Below are 19,562 nucleotides of genomic sequence, written 5' to 3'. Positions count from 1 at the left end.
AGCTCTTTTCTCATCTATGTGTTTACAGTGGAGAAGAGATAGAATACTTCAGAGGGATCTTGAATTGGCACTAATGCAAACACTGTCTCTGTCCGTGTCAAATCACGTAGATTACAAAAACAGACTATTAGTCAAGTTTGGAAAAAGCATAATTGTTAATGATCAGTACTGGGGACAATCCATACTTGTCTTGATTCAGTTTCTGATGAATGGATGTAAATGATGGAGTTAAAAACAAAGACACAGACATCGTACACAGAGGAGGAGAACAGGGAAGAGAGAGAGAGAGAGTGAAGATGAGGCAAACACTCTCCTGTTCTCTCCTCTTCCTCATCCTCCTCTTCATCATCTTCCTCAGTTCATGAGGGGCAGATGGGAGAGCCTTGACACTTACCGGAGACAGGGGGATGGGTTTCTCACGCAAGTACCTGGGGTTTTCAATCTGTTTAAAAAAAAAAAGAAGAAAAGATGCAGATGAATAAAACAATGCAAACGAGCTCCCTCCTCCACTCCTCCTCCTCCTCCTCACTTGGCACAAGCCCCCATCAGTCCTCCCACCCCCACCCCGTCAACGTCAACACCCCGCCAACCTCCAGTCTGTTTGACATAAACAATGTAAGGGGAACATCAAACGCTCCCTGCTTAAAACGGGCACTCTGTTCCTAAACTCCTGGAGTTGTTTACAGAGAGGAAGACTACCTCAGGCCACTTCAAGGCATTGTGTGTGCAGCCAAGCCATTTCCGTTCTCTTCTCTTTCTCTTTCTTCCTACTTCATTTCTCCTAAGCTCTTGCTCTCTCTCCCTTTCTCTCTTTTTTCTGGAGTTTGCTTTTTGTCAACAAAACCCATAATCTGTAAGCAATCCGGTGCGTCTGTGGGCTGGGCAGGGCACATGTATACAGCGGCTTCCTTCAGGCAGCCAGAGGTCTGTCCCCTTTGATTACATTGGGCTTCAAAAAAGGACTTGAAAGAAGAGGTGTGTAAACGGTCTTCTAATTTGGTGGACTACATGGTCACGCTGGACAGATATATATGGAAAATCCTTTTACTAAAGACATGGATTAGCAATAAAAGCCTGATGCCTTCATTTTTACCATATAAACAAATACAACTTGTGGGGGTTTAAAATGGCATCAGTCAGTCTATCCTTCATTTACTGGTACATCACTACCTCTACCTCCTGCCTCCTCTCTCGTCATCTTCAGGGCACTCTGTGGGAGAGAGAGAGAGAGAGAGAGAGAGAGACCCAGCCGCTGCTTCCCCTCCACACAGCATGTGTGCGCTGTATGTGTTGTGGTCTGGTGGCCGGTGGAGGGTGGAGGGTGGTATTCCCGCACACGGGGGCACATTCACAGACGTGAACACACCCGGCTCTTGCCCACAGCGCCACTTCAGCTTTCTCCTCCACTGTGCCACCCTGTGAGTTGGGTCTCCTGGCAAAGGCGGGAGACTAAAACGGTCTGCCAGGCCACAGTTCACCCATGTCATTCACCTTGTCATGGCTAGACCAGCAAGCACACAGACAGCACCATAGAACACATGGATGTGTCTGTGTCTTTGTGTGGAGGAATCGGTTCTGTTCATCTGGAACGATGTTAGAACCCAAATTGAAGCACAGCACAAACTATGGATAACAAACCAACTGGGACAATCCTGTGGACCCTTGATGTCCCAATGCACATGACCCTGAGGGTGGGCATGGTCACCCGTCCTCAAACTGAAGAGGGTGGGCATGGTCACCCGTCCTCAAACTGAAGATGGTGGGCATGGTCACCCGTCCTCAAACTGAAGATGGTGGGGAGAGGATGTGAACTGAACTGAGAGGATGTGAACAGAAGAGCTACTGACTTACACATGTACACAGGAAGGCTAGAATTAAGAATTAAAGGTCTGTGTTAAGAAATGGATTATCACAACTCAGAAATCGTTTTAAGATGGTGACCACCAAGCAAGAGAAACGAACACTGACAGACACTTATTTTACTTGACAAAATCTCATCTCAGTTTTCGCTGAAATATAGTCTGGAAGTAGCCTGACGATGTCATACTCATAATTCTAGTCAGAATATGAGTCTGATATCGCTCCATTGGGCTGTGATTATGGGGCGTGTTTCAACCGAACCAGGAGAAAAAATGCCTCTTCGCTCAATTGGTTACCTACAACCAATCAGAACAACGTAGTATGTGACCAGGGGCAGCTGATACATTACACTTTTACCGGATCCCGTAGGAAGGAAGGCAAAAACATCTTTTCGATTGACAAATGCCTTAATCGCGTTTCTCTGTTCCTCTTTCAAAATGAATGCACTGTCAATGTCTAAATGGACTCGAATCTATACATTTCAGCTCTCCAGCGGCAGCCATGTTTGTTGAAAACGAATTCAACTCGTGTGTTGGTGACGTGGTTGGTTACGTTACTGTTGATCATCTGTCCATCATCGTATAAAGCCCGCCTTAACAATTTGATTGGTACGGCCGATATCGAGCCGCAGATAATTTCTCCTCAATGGAGTAATGGCAGACCGAACTTCCCAACCAAAAAATTTGTGGGCGGGTTAAGTTCGGTCTGGTATCCAGGCTAGTCTGGAAGTCCTCCGTTGAAAAGAATTTGGAGACATTCTGGCTTGCCCGTCAGTAGGGGTTGTGTTCAATCAGCAGAGTTGAAAATCAATCAGCTCCGTAGGGCTGTTCTGTATCAGTGTATCAGACCTTCTGTATCAGTGGAAAGGTGAGGTGGTATTTTCAAAGTAGCCATTTTCATAATCACTTTTTTGCCAATCATTTGCATGAACAATGTCACTAACATCAGAGTAATGTGGTCAAACATCTCCATAGCCAACAGGATCCATTGTAATATGTGCTAAACATCACCTTACTAGGCTCTGCAAAAATGCTTGACCTAAAAAAATACAGGCCCTGGCGAGAAAATGAGTGAAAGAGAGTGTGTAAGAGAGAGAGAGAGAGAGAGAGAGGGAGAGAGAGAGAAGTGGACGAAACATTGATCATATTGTTTCCATTTGACTGGGTCCTGTGAAACCAGAGCGCTCGAAGAGGAGAGGAGCAGAAAAAGGAGTTGGTTTCCAAGACGGTGCACTTTGACCCAAAGGAGCATGTGCGCCCCCAGCGGAATGGTTTCCATCTGAAATATGAGCCTCGGGGTGAGAGCACTGTCATCCAGAAGCTCTCTCTCTCTTTCTCCGAGCCCAGGCTGTCTGTCTCCCAGTGCCCCACAGACAGAGGGGGCAGGGGGGGAGAACAGAAACAAGATGTGGGGCTAATGCCAGGATGCCCCAGCTTACTCTTATCAGATGACGGGGAGCATGGGAAGGTGCAGAACCTCACCTCTCTGTGCAGATGGAGCGGCTGAACATCCCAGAGAAGGGAGCGAGAGAGAGAGAGGGAGAGGGAGAGATAGAGGGAGAAAGAGAGAGGACACAAGAATGGAAAGAGAAGAAGGGAAAGAGAGAGAAAAAGAGAGGTAGTTCAATATGGCTCTAGGTCTTCTAGGTTTCCCAGTAAAGGCTCAAGTAAGGATCAGCTTTTAGAAAGATGGTGTTCATGGTGCTTTGATGACCAGACCAGACTCTACTACAGAGATCAGAGATCAGAGATCCAGGCCTGTAGAGGTAGTGACACTACCACAGACCGCAGGAACTTTAGGATTGGCAGCTGTTATGATGTCAAACAAGTCAATGATTACCAGCAGTCAACCGCCTCTTTGATATCACTGCTCTTTCCTGTCTCAGTTCAACAGGACAAGTTAGTTTTGTTAGTTTTAGAATAGATTTCAAGGTTCTCCTACTAGTCTATAAATCACTCCATAGTCATGCACCTGAATATATAACAGACATGCTCTCAAGGTACACACCCAGTAGATCCCTGAGGTCCTCCGGCACTGAACTTCTAACAGTTCCAAAAGCCAGGACAAAGAGACATGGGGAAGCAGCTTTTAGTTTCTATGCCCCCAACCTTTGGAACACTCTGCCAGAATACCTAAGAATGGCCGAAACGGTTGAAACCTTTAAACATGCACTTAAGACATACCTCTTTGATCTCGCTTATCACTCACTGTAAAATGTATTTAACATTTATGGAACATTTATTTATTTACTTATTTCTGTCTCTTTTCAAGTATTTGTACCCCCCCCCCCCCAGCAGCTGTCTCTTAGTTTGACGATAACTGTGCTGAGCAGTCCTTTATGGTGCCAGTGCGGTTAGTACGTAATTTCCTGTTCATTTATCTCTGGCAAAATCTGTGTCTTTTTATAAGTGTTTTGTAACTTGTAAAATGTATTTATTTAACATTAATGTAACATTTATTTATTTATTTACTTATCTGTGTCTCTTTACAAGTGTAAAGAGACACAGATAAGTAAGCTTAGTTTGACGATGACCGTGCTGAGTAGTCCTTTACGGTGGCAGTGCGGTTAGTACGTTTATTTTATTTTATTCATTTATCTCTTGAAAATCTGTGTGTTTTATACAAGTGTAACCCCCCCCCCCCCCCCCCCTTTTCTTTCCTACTGTGAGGCGCATTGTGTTACTTCCTTGTATGAAATGCGCCGTACAAATAAAGTTTGATTTGATTTGATTTGATTTGACAAGTGTCATTTTTCACTCAAATGTAGTTACTCAGCCCTAGTAATGTCAAGCGAGACGCACTGTTTACCATTGCTTGTGTAGAACACAGGCTCTCGCTGTAGGTAGATAAAGCATACATGGGCACTGCTAGCCCCAAAGGTTAGCCCTACAGTGTGTTGGCACATGCAGTTAAGGCAGGAAGAGGGAACATTACCCCGAGGTTCCAGCTGTTCAGACGCGCCTCCAGGTCACTGTCATCAGGGGAGAGAGCCGCTCGGCCCAGCCCATTCACCTGCAGGGCAGAAGAGCAGCTCATGGTCAGAGGGTAGCACACAAGCAGCTCATGGTCAGAGGCTAGCAGGCAGCAGCTCATGGTCAGAGGCTAGCAGACAAGCAGCTCATGGTCAGGCTAGCAGACAAGCAGCTCATGGTCAGAGGCTAGCAGGCAGCAGCTCATGGTCAGGCTAGCAGACAAGCAGCTCATGGTCAAAACTGTAGGACGGGCTTTCTGGGCAGACTGTCACTTCTATAATTCTGCAGTAAAAAGAACAACATTATAGGCTATAGTAAATGGATATTCCACTTTAAGAGGAATTTATGAAATACATTTAAACCTTTCTATGTAGTACTTCTGTCCGTTGGAAATGCTTCAAAAGGAGTTAATTTCTGTTTGAATTAGTATTTTATGCATTTCCACATCTGGTTTGTCTCTTAGACTTTAGCTGCTGCATTTCAAGTCTTCAGAGCTGTATATGTGCAACCACACCACTACATAGAGGGACACTTGCACATGCACTCACAGACATGACTGCGCACACACACACATACGCAGAGGCATGTATGTGCCGACACACACACACACACACACACACACACACACACACACACACACACACACACACACACACACACACACACACACACACACACACACACACACACACACACACACACACACACACACACACACACACACACACACGCTTGTGCAAGAGGCCCCTCTCTCTCCACGTGCTGTGTGCCAGATGTTTGGCTGTTCCACACCATTTCCGCCTGCCCCTTTTTCATGCGTTGAATTCCACAGGAGTGTCACATGCTCCGCTCTTTGTTGTTTTTCTCCTGGCCTTGCCGTCTTCTGTTGCGGGGCCTCCCAGACCCCCCCAGAACGCTTCCTACGCGGCTTCTGATGGGGTTTATCTCTCCGCTTCACAGTTTGGTGAAGCACATTGAGGACAATACATGTCTCACAGGCCAAAAGCATCTTAAGTAACCATATAACTACAAACATATTGACAGCGCTGGCCAAGAAGAGGAGACAGCCAACGGGATGGGATGTGAGCAGGCCATCTTCACATTACTATGGCGATGAATAGCCCTCGCTAGCCTTTCAGTATCAGTACAAATGTGATAAATCTAAACCTTCATGTACAGTCAAAGGTAGTCCATCTTTATCGGGCGTAACTACAGAGTATAATGAGGCAATGTAAAGACATACTTGTAAATGTAAATGCATATTTAAGCAAAGCAACAAACTCATCAGCTAGGTGCTACACTGCCATGTTTCTATGGGCCTTCTGAACAGAGGTGGGGTGTGAACATGACTGATGCACCATGGGGGAGGGCGGGGGGGGCTCTGTGTTCTCACCGTGCTGTCGTCTCGGCCCGTGTGCTTCAGAGGGCTGGAGGCCAGCGGCCTGGAAGGAGACTTGTCGTATCCCAGCGTCCTTCTGTCGAGGGGAACACCGAGCCGTCAGAAATGTCAGGAATCCCCTTTCAGGTGGCCCACACAATGGTGGCTGGCAGATAAGATACTCAGCTTTCTTTTTTTCTTTTCCAAAACACTGACATACATTTTTGAAAGCTCCCACATCAAAGGGAACGCCGACACAAACAAAGACCTGAAGGTTCCAGCACCATTACCCCTGGCTTGCTTTAAGGTATGTCGTCTGGGCATTTGATAGATTGCATAACCCGCGCCGCACAAATATAGAGGACTTTTTAACCCTTTGTGTCTTTCACAGCCTGAGCTTTGATGTTGTTTGACACTTCTCAGCTAACTTCTATGGTCTCTGACACACACACACATACACACACACACACACACACACACACACACACACACACCCACACACTAAGCACATATCACTAGTTGCAACAGGACGTTGCTTTGGGTTGTGACTGCTGGAGCACAGTGATTTCTGTCTCCTCTAATCAAGTGGGCCACTTGATTCTGTCAAACCCCACACTGTCTCAGGCTTGCCAGTGCTAAAGGCCGCTTACTTTCTTGGCCAAGTTCACTCAGTGTGTTCAGTCTCACTAATTAAGAGACACAACTTCTCCCTGTTCCCAGCGCTTTGAAATACAAGTTAATCCCACGTCTGACAGCCACAGTGCGGCCACCGATGAGAACTTGACACTAATACTCCTCTGACATCTCCGTGGCGGCTCTTTTCCCGACAGGCATGGCTAATTTGTTTTCAGCGACTAATTAGGGAATGTGTTCTTGAGCTAATTACGTATGCTTAACGCTAATTTGGCCAAATTAAAATAATCCTCAGCAGGGGGAAACGTGTGCGCTGGGAGATGTGACGTGAGGAGTGGGCGAAGAGACCACCTCAGGATAGAGTGGGGGGGGGGGGCTGGAGCTCCACACCACACAACCACTCTTCAGTCTGCAGAGGGCGCTCAAATGAGGCACCTACAGCCTATCCCATCCACCTATTAGTGACTATTAGACAGTGTTGTTGAGAGGATTTAATGTGCAAGCTCAAATATGAGATCAGCCATCAAGGAGACTGTTGGAAAAAATGTATTTATTTATTTTTGCTGTTGTTGGTGGTGGTGGTGGTGGTGGTGGTAATATGCACTCCACCCAGAAAGGTGGTGAGGCAGCAGAGAGCACTCCAGGATAGGTGACAAACACACAGAGAGGTAGTGGGGTAGCATAGAGCACAAACACAGGACTGCTGCTCTTGCAGACACTTCAAAGCTCCCACCAACCTTGAAATGAAAGCCTCCCAATTGCTTGAACAAAAGGCAGCGCAGGCCTTGGTCATTTGACTGCAGCACACGTTCAGTATATCATGTTTCGGAGCTACCTCATTTCAGAAAGAGTGCAAAACAGCCAAAACCCCCACACCTGCACCCAAAACACTTTGCACTGCCAAATTCCCATACCAGCACCTGAGGCCTTGGCACTGCCAAATCCCCATACCTGCACGACTTTAACCGTAAGGGTATGCTTCTTGGATTTCATCCATCCTTCACGTAGCAGAACAGGTTAAGTCTTCACGAACAGCACAAATGAAGTGTCTATTTTGCAGATATTCAAGAAGCAAGTGGAGTTATGCATCCAATACCTAGACTGTCAAAGGGCAGTCTCTTCTCTGCTCAGAAGCACCGTGTCCGGTTCATATGGCAAACAAACAGAAATGATGAGGAGGGATTTTGCGATACCATCTTTAAGAGGCAAAAGGGAAATATTCATTGCTACATGGGCCATACTAATACTTCCATTTTCTTTTATGGAAAAGAACTGTGACTGAGCGTTTTGTTGTCTTACTTAAATACTTAGGCGCGCACTCTAAACACATCATCATCGATCAATACCGCAACCGCGTGATCGACGCAAGCTGTTCTCTCTACCTCCTTCTCCATGGCCAAAGCTAACAAAATACCTGTCACAACAGTCAGACACAATTAGGGCTTGTCCTTCAGAGGCACATGGGTACCTGGGAGTGTGCACGTAGCCTGCTTTTCAACATGAGCTTTGCAAGCAGATGCACACACACGTACACACACACACATACACGTACACACACACACACACATGTTAATCACTATTGATACTGGATGAGTGTCTGCTCTGTGGATGAAAATAAAGGTTTGATGAAGACAGGGTCCAAAATTCCAGGGAAGAACACACAAACGCTTCTAAACACACACCAGCAAACTATGAGAAGAACTCCATCTGGTGGTCATATTTAGAACTCCCCCCAACAGAGGGGACAGACAAAAATGAATACATATAAGCGGGGCATCTCCTATCGAATAAAATCAACAGTGCTATTTAGAATAGAAGTGGCTTTAAAAAAAATTAAATATCATTCTTTGATAGTATGCAAGCAACATTTGAGTCTACTTCTCATTCATGCCAAAAAAAAAAGCTCCAAAATGGCCTTTTCCGGTGCACTTCAGCCTAGGCTTGCAATTCCACAAATTCCAATAATTTGGCTGTGCTGAGTATCAAATAGCATCTCGGTGGTCCGCACTGTGGCGCACAGAGAGAGAGACACCACCTAGTGTTTCACACCACGACAGGCCAGGAGAGGAGAGGAGAGGAGAGGAGAGGAGAGGAGAGGAGAGGAGAGGAGAGGAGAGCAGGGAGCGCGCTCAGTCCCACTCACACACAGAGGCGGCCCAGAGCATTCTGTGATTGTTGGCCTGGAGCACTGAAACTGAGTGGGTTGGGAGGAATGCTTTTATCCCAGTCAAAGGAACGCTATTAAAGGAGGGCCAGCCTACTGGGGAACAGGGATTGCCCATCTCCAAGAGCAAAAGGAGAAAACACATTTTGGTGTGTTGGTGCCTTCCAAGATTTAAAGACGCTCTGGTAATTGGATGTTGCTTAGGAAAAACAATTAGCTGTGCAAAGTTTCCGGTGTATGCCTCGTGCTGGCGTATGGTATATGCCATGTACCATACGGAAATGTGAGAATCAACTAGGGTGAAGTAAAACTACCGTCAAAACTATCATTAGTGTGCTGAACACAAAACACATTGACACACACACACCATGCAAACACAAGCCTGCAGAAGGATGACTGTTTTACCTGGAGTAGCCTAAGTGAGAGATAAATGGCGAGAGAGAGAGAGAGAGACGGACAGAGGGAATAACTTCTGACTTGCCAAGATAAGGCGGTGTCTAAACGAAGGTAAAACACACCACTGAAAGCACTACCACACACATCCACCTTGCCCTCTGTTGCAGGTTAACCTACCAACTAAAACAAAGTTCAGTAGCTTCAAACAGATTGGCACAGAGCCGACTAGGTACTAAGACCAAAGCAAGCATCCAGATGCGTCTATGTCTACACTGCCACAGTTTAATAATACCTCAGACATTTTCTTTTAAGAGGAGGGCCTTTTTGAATGACGTTATGTTCTCTACCTGCTGGTAGGGATCAATTATTCTATTATATGCTTTCATCATGTTGCATTACATGACCATACTTCATGTCTTCAATCAGCACAGCTGTAGACAGCACATGCACCCTTATTCATTGGTACAAACCTTCATCTATAGGTTTAGGTTCAAATCCATTTCAAATGAATTCAGTTAATGTAAAAAATCTTGTTTATAATGTAGAAAAGGCTCAGTTACTATCAGAAGCACGGTACACTTATACAAAGATACACTTAGGGACTTAATAAACTTGGGAGGTGAGTATATGGGGTCCACAGGCACCACCTAGTGGCCGGAGACTGAACTTGAACAGAACTGTATGAAGAAGGCCACAGGTGATTTCAATATGATTCAATACTTCATTCTTCTCAGTGACTAGAAGAAGAATTAATTACGGTGCTTGGAGCATTGTTCAGCACTTCTGAAAGATTATCAGAGAGACGATCAGTCTGAGGGAGGGGAGATTACACACCTAGATGGAATTTAATCAGTCTCTGTTTCAGGAACATTACCGTAAAAGAAAAAAAAAAGGAAAACCTGCTACGGCTATGCAAATCCCCTAAGCAAACAAGCTATTCAGTTCAACCTGCAAGAGGCAAAGCAGCTCAACACGTCTTACTCTGCCCTACATGGGGAGTGTCCTGATAGTGAGGCACTTTATATGGGATTCTATACCACTGTGCACAAGCACAACACAGCGCTAGCTACAATATGGTCAAGGATTTGGCCTCCACAACCAGAATATCCAAACGAACCCAACCAAACAATGCACTGTGATAGGTAAGGCTCATGTAAAGCATCTGGTTTGATCATGATAATTACCCTTGCACCAAACAGTCTACATTTGTTTTGTCCTTTTTTGCAATTACATGCATGCAATGCCACGGAAGCCTATGTTATTTTACATGCATGCAATGCCATGGAAGCCTATGTTATTTTACATGCATGCAATGCCATGGAAGCCTATGTTATTTTACATGCATGCAATGCCATGGAAGCCTATGTTATTTTACATGCATGCAATGCCATGGAAGCCTATGTTATTTTACATGCATGCAATGCCACGGAAGCCTATGTTATTTTACATGCATGCAATGCCATGGAAGCCTATGTTATTTTACATGCATGCAATGCCATGGAAGCCTATGTTATTTTACATGCATGCAATGCCACGGAAGCCTATGTTGTTTTACATGCAATGCCATGGAAGCTATGTTATTTTACATGCATGCAATGCCATGGAGGCCTATGTTATTTTACATGCAATGCCATGCCATGGAAGCCTATGTTATTTTACATGCATGCAATGCCATGGAAGCCTATGTTATTTTACATGCAATGCTAAATACATTTTGTCTTCAATATTTCCTTTAAATGATGCTACTGTGAAGTCAACAATAGTAAGCATTAGTATGTGCTGTATGAGCCTCCACACTTCACTAGTCTCTCTGCTAGGAGTGGGCGATATACCGGTTTGATAGTAAAAACCGGTATTGTGCCACGCCATGATATGGATTTTGCAATACCGTGGATACCGCGATTTATTCATAATTCATAATTCATAAATTCGAATTTGGCATTCATATTGTTTTGTTCCAAATTTCAACTGAGTGATAGTACTAAGTAGCTACATCTTTTTTTATTTTAATCTAACCTTTCTTGGTTCTTACGAAAAAAAGAATGTATGTTAAAATATTGACCTATTTTTATGAGAGGACGGCGCATGCATTTGTTGCGCGCATGTAGTGCTAGCAACAAACAAGCGTGCAGGCAGCTGAAGTTAGTAAGCAGGCTATCCACATCTCTCTCCATAGTTGTGTCGGCGTGTTGTTTTAGCCAAAGGTGTAAGCATCAGCAACCTGTTAAATCACCATTCAATTGGCAGCTTGCACATTGTCTACTGGTTGTTCATCATATTTCATATCATCATTCTTAACCCACATAGGTAAGGTATACAGTTGGCAGCTGCTAGCTTGTGATGAACTCGTGTTAATATGTGTGAATATTAACTCTTTCATACGAAGTTGCACAGGCACCCTCAGGGTTTCTACCTTTTCCCATTATAATGTTATGATTAAATCGAGGAGACTATAACATCAGCTAGATAACTAGCTATCATTTCATGCAAATGTAACTCTTCCATTTAAATCGTTTATGCTAAGGTTATTTAAAGTTCCCTTAGCTAGCACAGCAATTCGACAACCATAACCAGGAAACACAACTTTAGCTGCAAAGTTTAATTTCTCAAAATCAGCTCACCATTAAAAAGCAGTCTTGGGTTCAAAGTGATTACAACCACTTGTGTGATGTTAAATGGCTTCACATAGATATAAACAATCCTAAGAGAAATAATGGGAAATCGACAAAGGGCTCACTCTGATATCAATGTAATGTTAGGGAATATTGCTCATGCTAATATTTAGTCTTCGCTCTTCGTCCAAAGCCAAATCTATTCTTGAGGTTCCAAAAATTTTCAAAAGCAATTTGGCTTTGAATGTGAGTATTCAATCGAGTTATCTTCTGTCCCGTCGTTTGAAGCATACCTTTTAGCTCCGGCATTGGTCTCCCATTATTTAACATTTCACGTTTCGATTGAAAGTCCAGTTTCAGGCTCTCGCGCACCCCCCCTTCATTGAGACAGAGGTACTGTTTGCCTCCCCTCAGTGCCTTTTCACTGCTACGCGGATTTATGTCAGATCAGCAAGACTACATAAGTTCTACACATACGTGAAATACATGACATATTCTATGGATAGAGAGGACATATAATACAAGTGTCCACAAATACTAGTGGTGACAAACAACGAGAAAGCAAAAGGCATGCGCTCAACCCAGTTAGTGAGGGATTGTACAATCTGAGATGAGGCGCTGCTCGTCGCTGCCTCACCTCGCATGTCTCCTCTCTGTTTGAACAGGACATGCGCAAATTCAGCGATTTTTGATTATAAAAATGCTTGAAATTATTGGAATCATACAGAAATTACATTTGTAGCACATATCAGTAGATACATATTTATTTTATCATTATTTGATTTTTACTTTTCATGATGACATATTTTGCCTTAACTAATATAATTTAGTTTAAGAAGGGCTATTAAAATGTGATTCAGATTTTTTCCCCTCATATATCGTGATATCATATCGATATCGTCTGGACAGTGGAAAATATCGTGATATGAATTTTAGCTCATATCGCCCACCCCTACTCTCTGCCACTCCGGGACTCCACCATGTTGCTCTGCCACACCACAACCTACTGCTTCTTTACATTTTGGATTGATTGACGCCATATTTTCAGTTGAGCTGACAGTAATTACTGGACTGAGACTTCCTTGTTTGCTAGTGATAAGGAAATAGTACACCAAAATACAATGCAGGCCTGTGAATCGGCTGCCTGCTACTCGAATGAGATACAAACCACAACCACAACACTCTGACCATCTAATGAACTCTACTGCATCAACCCTTCTCAGTCATGCAGTCAACTAGCCATCATACCCCTGCACTGCACATTTTCAGATACGGCTTCATGTAACTCTGAAGGGTCCATATATTCTGACGCTATATTTATCTATATTTGACACTGCAGCAGTTAGCTCAGTACACAGTGTTGTATGAAGAAATGAGCTGGGCTAATCAACTCTCACATGAGATCAGGCAACTCAACATCCTCCGCAATCATTGACTGTCAGTCTGTGACAAACCTAGCAAAATGACTTCGATGGTTCAACATCACAGTGACACAGTGTGTTTACATGATGGTATAATTCGAATCTTTGCTTAGTCGGACTATGCTTTCTTTCGAGGGTAGGTGCTATTATCCCAATATACATGGCAGTGAATAAATCGAATCATTGGCCGAAAGCATGTCATATCCGATACGATAGGTGGCGCTGTTTTCATTACAACTAGTGATGATACAGCCATTTCCGCTTGACCTCTTCACCACTACCAACAACAACAGTTGATTGAGCATGAATCGCGTCTGTTCATCGGTCCAGAAATGCGTGTTGCCTCTTGGGTTGTCCATCGCGTTGTTTGTTTGTTTCTGCTGGGCCAACGTGTTTATAAGTTACATTATTCAAAGGTGAAAGATAAAAGGCGAGAGAAACGCATGCACATTCACACACACACGCGCGCAAATAATGGGTTACAGCCAAAACGCATTGCCCTTCTGCCAGTTGCATCAAATTGTTTTAGTACTTCTTCGCTGTCGATTTCCAAATCTGTGTGAATATTCATGAGAGCAAGTCCAGTCAGTCTTTTGTCAGTCATCGTACTTCGTAAGATATGTCTTAAGACGCCCCATTGTACTGAATGACCGCTCAGCAGACGCTGTGGAAACGGGCAAATGTGCCGAACTTTCCAGGGCTTGATAAAGCTCACTGCATTTGGGCTGTAGCTCATTTAGCTGTTTCCAGCTCTATATCTGCATCGTCAACGCTGGGCATTGGTTGTCCGTACTCCGATTTTATAGTTTCCCCATTGTAATAAATATGCATTCATGATATTTTTCTATGACCGAGTTTGACAGGTATTGGTCAGGTAATAGCCGAGTGACAGCTGATTTGCTTTCTGATTTGACAGTACTTATTCGTGGGTTTTTTCAGCGCCAGATAACCGAACAGAACTTAACTCAGGCTTGCCTCACGGGTACAATACCAAATTTCATCATATTTGATAGAATGAAGGACAAATTAGTTGTGAATACTATGACCGAGTTTGACAGGTATTGGTCAGGTAATAGCCGAGTGACAGCTGATTTCACAAGCATTAACTTTAAACCAGAATATTTTAACGTGCCGGCATAGTAATGCCGTGCAGCGGGCGCATACTGTTATACTCTATGTGATGCACTAGCTCAACGACGTTCCCTATATGTTCCTTACCGTTCTAATTACATGTCGTTGTTCTGTGTTGGGACAGAGCTTATACAGGTGGGTGACGGTAGCAGTCTGTTCGTGGTAACTTGCACCAGGGCATAAAGCCCGTGCCATTGTGACAGTGTGTTGTGTTTTAGTGTTTAATAAAAAGCCATAACAAATATACCACGCTTCCGTGATTTGTTACAATATAATGGTCTTGCTTCTATAATGTATAAACACGTAGGTTACAGGGTGGGTGTGGCAGAGAGAGAGAGGGAGAGCGATGATGCACACGGATATATCAGATTTAGCGACCGGAGCAAAGTTATGTTGCTGTAACGTTGAACTCTTTGCAATCAATAAATACAGTACTTAATAGGCTAATTGATACAATATCTCCTCGTTTGAGTGTGGTTGTTTGAGTGCAATGGGAGTGTATGATCGTTATTGTCTATAAAGCAGTGTTTCTCAAACTTTTTCAGACCAAGGACCACTTAGCCAATAAAAAAAAATTTGCGGACCATTTAACTAAATATCCCCAGAACAACATGCCTCCTACCCAAGACCTGGCGCCAGACAATTGTTAGCGCACACATGATTTTCGCGGGTGGGCTCTCCTTTTGTACGTACCAGTAGGCTAGTTATAGATATGACAATGCGCAAGGCAAAGCATCTGGAACCCTGCTCCATGCGTGACTTGGTTATGTTACAAACTATAGTTCGCTCACAGCCTCATACTCCCATCACACACTCAGACAGACATCACAAAACACAACGATGCGCATACTGACCGCAGTATTTCACTACCAACAGTAGGCTAGCCCACTGGCATTAATACAGCCATCCTAGTAGTCAACTTTTCATAATTAAGAGCTGTCATTATCCAACGTCACACAACACAGAATATAGCCTAGTTATCATCTTGCTGTCTCAGCGGGAGAAAAACACAGTGTTTTGAATGCAACTCCGCGGCGAGATAATTCCCAATGAGGCTGAACCACTTTCTCCTTGTCTATGTTAGAGGCTTTCTCATTTAATTTTCTTTTCATAGTTCCTGTCTTAAGCCACCAATCCATGACCTTGTTAATAGATTAGGCAACTCTTTATTAGATTAGGCTACTACTGGCTGTGTTCTCTTCGTTCTGAGTTGTATGTTAGAAATGTCGCGATAATTTACTTGTGGCCGTCGCGGACCACACTTCATCATATTTGATAGAATGAAGAACAAATTAGTTGTGAATACTATCACCGAGTTTGAAAGGTATTTGGTCAGGTAACAGCCCTTTGACAGCTGATTTGCTTTCTGATTTGACAGTACTGCTGTGTGTTTTAAGCAAATAAAATGTGGACTGTTTACAAGCGGGCACCTGCTATCGTTGATTATACAGTAAATACGTTGTGAAATGAAACAAAAACACATCACAGTTAAAGATGTATTAGTATTGATTGATTCACATCGATATGAATGGATGACATGACTAACAAGTGGTGGGAAATTAATATGAAAGTATTTGTTCGGTGAATTAGCGCGTTCTGTCCAAACAGTCGCAGTCAACGTTTTTGTCAACACTGGCACCACATAAGTATCGTAATTTGAACGTCCTTATACGTTTTTAAGGAGGGGTTGTAAAGGTACTCATATCTTTGGACCTCTTCTGTTATGTTTGTTCATAGTCAACAAGAATAAGCTTGTGAGACAGTCTGCAGGATATTCATAAATAAACGTGTCATTAGTATGAACAGTTGAGACAACGTATCGTCTCTTTCGTCTTCCGGGTCACGACCTGGCAGGGAGGGAGGGAGGAGGGCGGCGGGATCTCAAGCATGCGCAAAGACGCAAAGTCCAGTTCCTTATCCAATTCACCGTTACATGCCGCAATAGTCGAACTATCAACTGGATCGGATCGAGTTATCCAGGGGTGTTAGTCCGACTATGTGCGGTCCGACTACGATCCGACTAAGGTGCTTACATGAAACGGATAATGCGATTTCAGTCCGACTAAGGCAGTTATTCGAATCCATGTAACCACGGTCACAGATGTACACGAACGTGGTCAATGCAGTTGTTCATGTTTTCAACACTGTATTCTAAGATGTTTTAATATTTTGAGAAGGATTATATTATTCTACAATTATGTGCCTTACACATACACTTATTACGTTCAAATCTACAGCCATCTGTTAAACCAGTTAAAATCATTATCCTTTATATAGCAATTCTGTAATGTTATGTGATCCGAAATTATATCAGTCACTTTAATCCTTGTTTGATTGATGTGAAAATCACAAAGACTAACAATCTATCTGATTAATAACAGGCTCAACTAGAATCACAGTATATCCCAATCTTACTGCAAACTTACATACCGGTATATTGAAAATCCTTTAAAAAAAAACATCACAACAGACATGTACTGATTCATTCTTCAAACTAAGTCCAGTGACCTATCATGACCCCTTGGGAGGTAACACACAGACTAACTTTAGCGATGTAGCCATGTTGGTGTCAGTCAGTAAAGGTTCATGCTAATTGTGCTAATTGTGCTATTATTGTGCAATTATTTGTTTTGTACTACTGATTTTCTTCCATATGTTGACACCCTGCTAGAACCCATAATATAATCATACAAATACATTTGTTTAGAGGCCAAGTTCAAGTAAAACTTTTGGCATACTGATGACTATTTCCTACATAAGGCAAAATATAAGAACACAAAATATATACAGTATATATTGAAAATCTCTTACATACTACATTCAACACACTTTAAAGTGCATAATGTAGACTGAAGGGAATGAGCACAGTACCTGGGATGTGCTGCAGGTGAGCTGTCCTTCAGTAGGCTGGACCACGTGTCGTCCGCATGACCCAACTCACCAGACACCCAGTCAGGCACGGCTGCAGGGCTTTCTTCCTGGGGTCTCCCAAACAGCGGCTCATCAAAGTAGATGGACTGCAATGGAAACATGGAAACGTTAGGAATAAGGCTTAATGCACCTCACTATTTCAGTTCCTACAGTTGAATTCTGGCCAACATTCAATGATAAAGCAAAGTGATTAATCCACAACCACAATGACAACCAGGAGTTAGCTTACATTTTGATACTGTAACACTGAGAGACTTTATTCATCAGTAGGGTTAGATTATTTCTATGACTTGGGACTGCATCTTTGACATAAGTGGAACAGTAATCCAGTGTATACAGTGTATCCCGGTATTCCATACTCTACATTTCAAACTGATTTAGTTATTACAAGAGTATGACTTATAAAGAACAGGATTTATGTGTGAAAACACAGGATGTGCAAATATACTGCTGAAAATGCAGAAAAGCTATTTACCAAGTATGTGGGTAATGTCTTGAGGCTGCCTCCATCAGGTTTCTGTGTAAAGGGTCCCTCGAGAACACCCCCTCTGAGCATGTGCAGCAGCAGTCGTGTGTACATGTTGCGGTTCTTCCTTCCCGTCAGTCCCGATCCACAAGCCACAGGATCACAGAGCTTCTTTATCCACAGTGCACATCGCTGCCGCTCTGACATTCACAACAGCAATGGCAAATCAGTCATACATGAAAAATATACATAAACAAAGTAAGTTTCTCTAGTATCTCTACATGTATGAGTTAGTAAAAATGTCAATGTAAAATGTAAAAGAATATTTATGCATATAATCACAGTATTAAAAAAACGAATATGAATACATGTGTCAGGTCTTAAATTAGACAACTGATAAAGCAAACTAGCACATTTGTGGACTACACACTTTCACTGCGATTTGCTTGAATATCATAGTGTGTTATCTACGTCACCTGATCGATTAGGAAGTTTCAGTACGTAAGGCTTCATGTCAACGAGATAATGATCAAAATCTGAGTCCAGCTTCTCCCAGGTCTCTTCCTGTTTACTCATGGTGGCCTGAACAGACAAGCTTAAATAAACAAACTGACCTTTGCCGTTTTAAATAGGAAGTACATAAAAACAAGACGTATAAGCACTCTTTTCCTTTGTTGCTTTTGCTTCATATTAAAATCATGTTCATTCTATGACGTATCAGCATGGTACTGAGCTTACTACTATAATTTGTTAAATGCTATGGAAAAGCAGTGAGCAAGAAGCTTATAAGTTGTTAGGGCTGCAATTTAGTTAGCTAACACTACCTAGCTGATGGTATGACAAGGTAATTCAACATACAAACAGTTTATGTCTCAAATAAGCAGTAGAGATTTTGGAAAATTCGCGGAATATGTACGATCGAATTTATTACAAATCCCGTTAATTCTGGGAATATATTCGTCGTAAAAATCCACTAAATAAAATGCTCTCGGAACATGGCAACGTTAATCGAAATATAAGAAATCACAGTTAAACACTGATTTGACGTTAGATGACTAGCTAGCATAGTTAACTAGCCCGCTATTTTGCACGTTTCACAGTTCCTGTATGTTAACATATCGATGAATTGCAATCTAAAAGCAAGTTAACAAGGCATATCTTGAGTTCTTACATGTAAAGTGATGACTTTAGATAATTAACAGCAAACCAATGTGGCGAGAGAACACAAGGATTTCATTGACTAACAGCTGAGAAACTTCTTGTTTGTAATCACAAAACCGTTCAAACTTCGGCAGCTTCCCAGACAGCACGTATGCGTCATTTCCGTTTTCCGGAACGCGCTCGTGTTGTCATAGCAACTTTTGTCAAATGCTCGCGTCTCGCACTGTAACGGCACGGATTACTGTAATAATAATAATAATAATAATAATAATAACAATAATAATAAAACTTTATTTATATAGCACCTTTCATGCAAAAGAATGCAGCTCAAAGTGCTTTACAGCAAATACATAATATGCACAAAGAAATGACATGCACATAAAAATAGACATCAAAGAAACATAACTCAGATATAGTGCAAAAAAAATAAAATTATA

The 19,562-nt window shown here is 42.8% G+C and overlaps 1 protein-coding gene across 4 annotated transcripts in view; it reads right to left on the bottom strand.

Moving 5' to 3' along the window:
* Nucleotides 1-19,274, bottom strand: part of cep112 (centrosomal protein 112) — a 141,614-nt gene extending 122,340 nt beyond the window's left edge. For all 4 annotated transcript variants that reach the window (XM_031569279.2, XM_031569294.2, XM_031569290.2 and 1 more), the window contains exons 1-7: nt 19,136-19,274; nt 18,441-18,546; nt 17,974-18,164; nt 17,439-17,584; nt 6,226-6,307; nt 4,795-4,872; nt 395-442 (exon numbers count right to left, since the gene is read on the bottom strand). In XM_031569279.2, the coding sequence (XP_031425139.1) occupies nt 395-442; nt 4,795-4,872; nt 6,226-6,307; nt 17,439-17,584; nt 17,974-18,164; nt 18,441-18,540 (645 nt within the window). In that variant the 5' untranslated portion in view covers nt 18,541-18,546; nt 19,136-19,274. The remainder of the gene's footprint in view (nt 1-394; nt 443-4,794; nt 4,873-6,225; nt 6,308-17,438; nt 17,585-17,973; nt 18,165-18,440; nt 18,547-19,135) is intronic.
* Between the last annotated feature and the right edge of the window lie 288 nt (nt 19,275-19,562).

The sequence above is a fragment of the Clupea harengus genome, chromosome 1 (genome assembly GCF_900700415.2).
Source record: "Clupea harengus chromosome 1, Ch_v2.0.2, whole genome shotgun sequence".
Classification (NCBI taxonomy): domain Eukaryota; kingdom Metazoa; phylum Chordata; class Actinopteri; order Clupeiformes; family Clupeidae; genus Clupea; species Clupea harengus.
This window is presented reverse-complemented; position numbering and strand designations above follow the sequence as displayed.